This window comes from Nicotiana attenuata, unplaced genomic scaffold, assembly GCF_001879085.1.
Source record: "Nicotiana attenuata strain UT unplaced genomic scaffold, NIATTr2, whole genome shotgun sequence".
NCBI classification, from domain to species: domain Eukaryota; kingdom Viridiplantae; phylum Streptophyta; class Magnoliopsida; order Solanales; family Solanaceae; genus Nicotiana; species Nicotiana attenuata.
In genome coordinates, this window is record NW_017677140.1 from 7,905 (window position 1) to 16,353 (window position 8,449).

Consider the following 8,449-nt stretch of genomic DNA (forward strand, 5'->3'; position numbering starts at 1 on the left):
CTGTTTTTCATATAGGCTTGCTTACCTTTCTCACTAAATAACTCAGTGAGATACCCTTGTTTCAACAGATGGTCCACTTCACTTTGTAAGAATCTACATTCTTGAAGTCTTGTGCCCGTGATCATTGTGGAATTCGCACCAATGATCTGGATTGCGCCTATTTGGATTTGACCGCATCTCTTTTGGCCACCGGACCTTATCTCCCATGCTCCTCAAAATAGCTACGAGCTCGGAGGTAGTAACATTGAAATTATATCCACCGAATCTCGCCTTTAAACTTCTGTCATCATCTCGTGACTCTTGTCTGTTTCGGTCATTTCTGAACCTTGATGAAGAACCAGATTCCCTGTTCCTCGATTTTTGATCATATCGTTGATTATCCTGCTTTGACCGTGAGTCTTTTCCTGCAGGTCCCATATATGGATCGTATTTGTTTTTACCTGATCTTTTTTCGGTTTCTGACCTCCTGGAATTGCTCCTTTCTTCATGATGAAACTGAGGTACGGTATCTTCCTCAATTCGCAACTTCGTACTGTACCTGTTATAAACGTCATTCCACGTGGTTGCAGGGAACTCTCGAAGGCTTTCTTTAAGTCTTCTCGTGGCTTATGAACTTTTATCATTTAAGTTGCTAGCAAAAGCTATTGCAGCCCAATTATCAGGTACACGGGGTAAAGTCATCCTTTCACGTTGGAATCTATCAACAAAATCTCTGAGCAACTCTGAGTCCCCTTGTTTAATTTTGAAAATGTCTTCCATTCTTTTTTCAACCTTTTGAGCTCCCGAGTGCGCTTTAATAAAAGAATCTGCAAGCTCAGCAAAAGAGTTTATAGAATTTTCAGGTAAAAGAGAATACCAGGTTAATGCACCTTTGGTGAGTGTTTTTCCAAAATTTCTTGACCAACACGGATTCAATTTCTTGCTTGGTCAAATCGTTGCCTTTTACACCTGTAGTAAATGCAGTTACGTGATCACGTGGGTCTGTTGTGCCATCATATTTCGAGATGTCAGGCATTTTGAACTTTTTAGGGATTGAAAGGGGAGCAGCACTTGGTTTCCAAGGTTGTTGCGAGTATTTATCCACATCTACTCCTTTGATTACAGGGGGAACTCCAGGGATTTGCTCGATGCGCTCATTTTGTTCCTTAAGCTATTTCTGCAAAGTTAGTACTAAATTTTGCAAATGAGAATTATTTGAATTACCTGGTTCTCCTTCCTGTGGTTCACTGGGGGTTCCTCCATTTCCAGAATTAACAAGGCCAGAACGAGGATTCTCCAATGTATTGTTATTAGGCGTAGGTGTGGGTGGTGCAACAGGTAATCGACTAACTAGAGCTTGAAGAGCTTTGCTAACCCGTGCATCAATTACTTTTTGTAAAGCTTCATCTGGCCCTTCAAAATGTTCAGATTGCTCTTGTTCATCAGCACGAGATTCAGGAGCAGGAGTACCTTCACGAGATTGACGCGGTGAATTTTGAGGGGAAGGAACCACGTTAATGTTTTGTAAATCGCCTTGATTCTGATGGATTTGATTTTCATCACCGTTATTGTTGTTGTTGTTGTTTGACATGATGATAACAACAGATAAAATGTAACTTAAAAAGAATAGATTATCAGATTCCCGGTAACGGAACCAATTTGTTTAACCAAAAAACTGAATATTTGATTAAAGCTAGAAATTAAGAGAGAAATCGGGTAACTGATAATCAAGAAATGAGAGATTTTGAGAACAACAATAAAGCAATGAATAAGTATATATTTCAGTATAATCTCAATGATATTTCGTGTCCTACAGATGTTGAGACCTTCCCCTTTTATAGTTAATTCTAGGAGAAAGTGTAATGCCTTTGTCTTAATGAGGCAATTATGAGCAATAAATGACATTAAAAGAAACGTTACTCAATTATTCCTATTAAATACAAATTCTCTAACGTATTTGGCATTTAATGCTGAATTTGGACTCTTTTAAGCTATCAGATTCATGTCTTCAATTCCTTCTGATCTTCGAGCTTTAAATGACTCGAACAGGTACGAGTCTCATTTCATTTGAATAATAGCTCGTGCCTTTAAGTATCTTCTCTCCCGCATCTGTTGTTGCTCGTGCCTCCTAACTGATTACCACGTTTTGACCATTTGACCAATCCACGTGTCATGACACGTCATCTTCAATATATAAATTCAGTTTTTTCCCAATACAGGTATATTTGGCCCTTCTCCGTTTACTAAATTAATAGCCCATTTCTACATCAATAACCAGTTAATTTGGTCAAAAAGTAATTTGTGCACAGTTGTTCTAAAATAGAAGTATGTTAATTATGTAAGTATTGATGAATAAGCTTTCAGGGTTGTTCATATTTCATAATCACATAATTGGATACTAATTGTTTTAGAAATTAGCCTGTAAGGAAGTAAGTCTCATATGCACAGTTCTTCGAGGATGAATATTTATAAGTGAGGAAGAATATAAAATCCGAATATTTTAAATTTCAATTACAATTAATTACGAGCTTAATTGTGTGCTTGAAGTGTCCCAAGATGTAGAAAATATCATGTTAGGTTTGTGATATGCTTGGAATATGCCCCAAGGATAGCAAAAAATTTAAGTTGGGACTCAACTGATCCTGATCATTTCTTATTTCAAACTACGCTTATTTATTGGTTTGATGATCCCCCATAAGACGTGGAATTAAGTATGTATAATAGTTTCCTATGGTATTAAAGATCTTTTTATAGGTAGCTGAAACATATTCATTTCATTTATATAAATCTGCAAGTTTTTGGTTTTCAGTAAACTGTTGAAGCTAACGCGATAAGTTGCCAACTTTCATTGAATGCGGAGCCAACTTATTACATTTTGAGGGATACAGTAATTTCAGCAAAGCAATGCTAAAAAATTTCAATTTGAAACCAATTTTACTTTCCTCTTCATGAGGTAAAAGGGGGGAGGGTCCTTGATTTTTTACCATTATACAGTATTATTTATGCATAATTGGTTATATGGCTATAGTAAACATCAAGATTTAAATGGAAAAAGAAAAGGGAAAGAAATCCGACCTACCGGATTCGAACCAGTGACCTAAGGATTAGCTGTTTATACAAACTACAGTCCTCCGCTCTACCAACTGAGCTAAGGTCGGAGATGTCTGCTTTCATGCAAATTATTTAAATATTACAACTTCCATTATATTTATTTGTCATTTTTACTTTTTTCATTTGGTTTATTTGATTTTAATATTTCGAAATGGCATGGTTTAATTTCGAGGAACCCACTTATTTTATATAGTATAGGAGAAAATACAATGCTCTATAGATAATTAGTTTAAATTTCAAATATAAATACTCCCTACGGTCCACTTTATGTGACACAATTAGTCAACAACTATTTGGAGAGTCAAAGAAGGTTTTCTTTGATCATGCTTTTTTCAAATATTTTATAAATTACTAACGAGTGTAATTTATAGTACATTCATGTAGTTTCTAAATATGTAAATTTTATTCGAGTAGATTTAAAAATTTTATATCCGAGTTTACATAGAAAAAAATTAATCAAATTGACCCTCGTACTCCGAATTACGTCACATAAAATAGAATGGAGGTGTAACATGTTGTACTTTCACGTCAACAAAAGTAAGTCAAATTTTTGCTCTCATATTCTTGTGTACTTTAATTGTTGGAACATTGAGATTCTTTTTTTTTTTTTTTTTTGGCGTTACGTCGACTCAATTTAAAGATAAACTTGTTAGGATTATTGCTTGGGCTCGGACAGTTCAATTTAAATGGTGACATTTGTTTCCAACATAGGTATAAAAAATAGTAAGAAAAACTTTCAGCTTTTACAAGAGTTGAAGAAGAATGGGAGAATTTAGGAAAACTTTTTCAATCAAATGCCATTAGAAAAGTTTTTAGTTTAAAAAGGAAAACCAGAAAACTACTCCCAAAGTAGTTTTCAATTTTTACAAAAATTTAAATACTTTTTCCTGTTGATTTTTTGTTTAAAAAATTTAATATAGAATATTCAAAACTTTCTCAACACTTGAAAACAAACTCCAAGAGTGGGTAGTAGCTCGAAGACAAGGTTGAGATAAGAAAAATGGTGGTGGAAATGTCCATGATCCATAGTACACGAGGAGCTAGTTATTAGGTACTTAAGTCCATATCTATCAAAGACAGAAGCTTTTTCTATAATAAAAAATCATTGTGTATCAACCACTTTACAAATTTAGACTATTTTTCAAGTTAAATTATTCGATATTCGAAATTCACTGATTCGATTAATTTGGAATTTGCATCGGGCGAGTTGCACCACCGGCAATGCTTATTTCTTCGACAAGACACCACTAGCATTGCCTAGCTGTGATCAAGATGTAAAATGTCATAACATGTAATTTGGACCGGAGGCAAGAAATATAATAAAATATAATTATTATTTTCTTCTATTCGGATTGTAAGTATCCATAAGAGACCATTTTCTATGTGTGTGTCGAAGTTATTTCTTTCTCTACTTTCTCAATCGTCACATTATTTACTTTTTAAGAACATATTGAGTCTTTAATTTCACCACTGTATTTGTGGCTTACAAAGGACATAGAGCCAATTGTTACGGAGTGGCACTGAAATAAACCTGTAGTACGTAGTAATAATTGCATTATACCCAAAAAAAATAAGAAAAAGTACATACAAAAATGCAAGTGCGTCACGTCGAAAATTGACTTTAGCTTTTATCAAATTATTTGATAGTGAAGCGAATAAATTGACTAGACAAGGTCAAGACAAATCTTCGGTACGTTAATGTTATGAAGGAGAAATCACACTCCAAGTGGCAGAGAAACTGCTCCTTTTTTAACGACCTTCCTCACAGATTGGTTTGGTGGAACTTTAATTTAATTTAGTTATACTTACTGCATAGCCTCTAATTATTATGTCTTCCTAATCTTTTAACAAATAATGATTTTTGTTAGTTTTAATCTCTTAATGAAGGCTTTGCTCTTGTCGCCTTCTCTTCTTCTTCCTCCAATCCTCCCATTTATGTACTTCTAATATTCCTGCAAGGAGAGAGGAGAGAAGGTTTAGAGAAGGGCACAACGTTTTTCCCTTCCACAACAACAACAATAATCGCGCCTCAATCATAAGTAAATTGGGAGCGCTCATAAATTGATTAGTTTTACGCTGGCTGTCAACCTGCCGCGAGCATTCATTCCTCCTTTACCAAGGCTTGGGAGCGGCAACAATTTATGTTGAGTAGCAACCAAAGAAAATATTGTGTCACCATTTGGAAAGACTCAGGCCAAGGCTAATTTTGTCCAATTTGGGAACAAAGGAAAATTGAAATCAGCCAAAAATGAATGACTTGTTCTCTAATTCGTTTAAAAAGTACCAAGACCTTAAAAAACATGTCCAAGTGGATGATCTAGAGGGTGGTCAAGTTAGCCAATCAGAAAATGAAAGCATTGATCTTGCTAAATTCTTTGAAGATGTAGAGAATGTGAAAGAGGATATGAAGAATGTCGAAAAGCTCTACAAAAAACTACAAGAATCAAATGAAGAGAGCAAACTTGTACATAATGCCAAGACTGTCAAAGAAATAAGGTCTAGGATGGACTCAGATGTATCACAGGTCTTGAAACGCGTCAAGATGATCAAAGGAAAACTGGAAGCCCTCGAACGATCCAATGCAGCTCATAGGAAAATCCCAGGTTGTGGTCCTGGTTCTTCTGCAGATCGAACGAGGACTTCAGTAGTTAGCGGGTTAGGGAAGAAATTAAAAGTCCTCATGGATGATTTCCAGGCATTAAGGGCGAGAATGAATGATGAATATAAGGAGACCGTTGCAAGAAGATACTTTACTGTGACAGGAGAAAAGGCGAATGATGATTTGATCGAAAATCTAATATCGAGCGGGGAGAGTGAGTCCTTCCTCCAGAAGGCAATCCAAGAACAAGGTATACTATTTGTTGTCTGCCCTGATTTTCTTAACATGTTTGTTTTTCTCATGCTCTTTTTTTATATAAAAAAAATGGCAACGCATCCACTGTATAGACTCAGTTTAAGGAAAGAATTTGTGAAACACAAATTTTAGTTGTCAACTTTCTTTTGAGCGAATTTTATGAGGTTATTCTCTGGATTTGAATTCTCTTTTGTATAATCTCTATGAATAGTGATGATTGCTCATCTTCCTCTATGTAGGTCAATGACTTAACTACATTAACTTTTTAATTTTCCTTTGATATATTTCTCTTTTGTCATCTGATTTATGTTATATGTTATTCAGGGTTTGCTATGTTAGTTTCTGTATAACACCTTATTATTTCGATCCTAACAGGTAGGGGCCAGATTATGGACACTATTTCAGAAATACAAGAAAGACATGATGCTGTGAAGGAGATTGAGAAGAATTTGATTGAGCTACACCAAATATTTCTAGACATGGCTGCATTGGTGGAAGCACAAGGCCAACAATTGAATGATATTGAAAGTCATGTGGCACATGCAAGTTCTTTCGTTAGGCGAGGGACTGAGCAACTAACAGAAGCTAGGGAGCTACAGAAAAGCTCAAGAAAGTGTACTTGCATTGCCATTTTCCTTATCATTTTGCTTGTCATTGTCCTTACTTTTCCTCTCTGGTGGCCATTACTTGTTAGCAAAATTGCAAATTAACATAAGAAGAAAAAAAAAGCAACCCACCTGAATTTTGGAAGTGTACTAAGATTAGACTTGTTTGGTTGTTTGAAGAAGAAACAAATAAAAGTTTGATCAGGTTATTGTGAATTTTAGGAAATTTTTGGCAATGTGACTATGATTTGTAAGCATTTCCTTCATTTAATCATTATCAGTACCTTCTTTTCTTTGATATTGTACTTATTGAAGCAAATTTTGTCACATTAATGGGACATATTTGTGCACAATCTTCCTAGACTTGTGAAATGGATGTGTATTTGTAGAGTAAGCAGGGAAAAAGAGATGAAATTCCGATATAGGGGTGGCAAACGGGTGTGTCGGTTCGGATATGGGCCGGGTCGAAAATGGATAATGCAAAACGGATAAATTATCCGACTCGACCCATATTTAATTCGGATAAAAAAACGAGTTAACCGGCGGATAATATGGATATCCATGACTTCTTGAATATGATCCCTTTTGGGAGAATTCCTAGTTTGCAAATTTGAAGAACCCCCAATTTGAATCTTTACAAATTTAAAAATTAAATTCATTAGTTATAAATCCCGCTTAAACTATACAACTTTTGTCAGTTCCCTACCTAAATTATCGCATGTCCCAAAAACTCCCTGAACTCCCATTCATAATAAAAATCCCTCGTCGCTTATGTGGCATAATGTGTATAATAAATCGCCAAAAAGCGTGTGAAGGCGGAAAAATGCCATTAAAATAGCCCACCTGACAATGTTTAATGGCTAATTAGCCTTTCTTTTTTTAAAATTTATATTTCTTTTTATTTTCTCATCTTTTTCTTTATATTTCACCTTCCTTCCTCATCTTTTTACCTTTTTTCTCCATTTTTTCACCTTTCTTCTCTATTTCTTCATCTGAATCCATCTGAAATTCTCCCTTTCTTGTCAAAACCCAATCTTCTATACCAATTCGGGAGCAAAACTCTAGTTTTTATCCCGATTTTCGAACAGAAACATGAATAGACAAAACAATTAAAGTTAGAACTAAGATTAATGGAGAAAATCGCTACCGATAGAAGGTGTATCCATTATCCGATGAGAGCATAGAAAAAATGAGTTTTTTACAATTGGCCCACTAGTTTTAACCCTATGTCACGGCCCGAACCTAGGCCTGGACGTAACACGGCACTCGGTGCCTGACTACATGTGACCGAGCGAACCAACTGGCTGGCTGAATCAACATGTGATATCATAACATACTAAATGCGGAAGATAAACTAACACATGCTGCTATACTGAAAGTCTGAATGATAAAAAAATCAAAGTGCGGAAATACTAATACAATTCTGAAACATACTTGTAGCTAACATTGCTTAACATGAAAAGCTTATGACTATGTCTAACTGTTACTCTAGTCTATGAAGCCTCTAATGAAGTACTAAAAACACTGACTGTCTGAAAATACTGAAGACTGTAAGGTAATGATAATGCCCCGGAAGAACTGGGATCACCAAGTAGCTGGTACGAGAATCCTAGCGCTCTGAATCATCAACCTGTATATCATTACCTGCATCGTGAGATGCAGGCCCCGGGCAAAAGGGACGTCAGTACATTTGAATTGCACTGATATGTAAAGCAACTGAAAGAAAGAATTATAAATGCTGAAACTGAAACTGAGCTGATAACTGAGAATTGATAATTGATAACTGAAATGATAACTATCAAAACTGAACTGAAATGATAACTGATAACTGATAACTGAAGTGATAACTGATAAGTGATAATTGATAACTGCTAACTGAAATGATAACTGATAACTGAAC

At 35.3% G+C, this 8,449-nt stretch overlaps 1 protein-coding gene and 1 non-coding gene across 2 annotated transcripts; one reads left to right on the forward strand and one right to left on the reverse strand.

Annotated features, from left to right (window-relative positions):
* Positions 1–3,048: 3,048 nt before the first annotated feature.
* Positions 3,049–3,137, reverse strand: TRNAY-GUA. The gene is given in 2 exon segments: positions 3,049–3,084; positions 3,101–3,137. It is a non-coding gene; the product is annotated as a tRNA-Tyr (tRNA).
* Positions 3,138–4,954: 1,817 nt separating this feature from the next.
* On the forward strand, positions 4,955–6,847 carry LOC109221317 (syntaxin-124-like). Its single transcript, XM_019385792.1, has 2 exons — positions 4,955–5,939; positions 6,320–6,847. The coding sequence occupies exons 1-2, from the start codon at positions 5,339–5,341 to the stop codon at positions 6,652–6,654; spliced, it is 936 nt and encodes a 311-aa protein (XP_019241337.1). The 5' UTR covers positions 4,955–5,338; the 3' UTR covers positions 6,655–6,847.
* The last annotated feature ends 1,602 nt before the right edge of the window (positions 6,848–8,449 follow it).

Excerpts from the sequence above, each read along its gene's own strand:
- LOC109221317 (XM_019385792.1), top strand. The coding sequence starts at position 5,339 with ATGAATGACTTGTTCTCTAATTCGTTTAAAAAGTACCAAGACCTTAAA. Across the intron at positions 5,940-6,319 it reads GAAGGCAATCCAAGAACAAG|GTAGGGGCCAGATTATGGAC; the intron begins GTATACTATTTG and ends CGATCCTAACAG.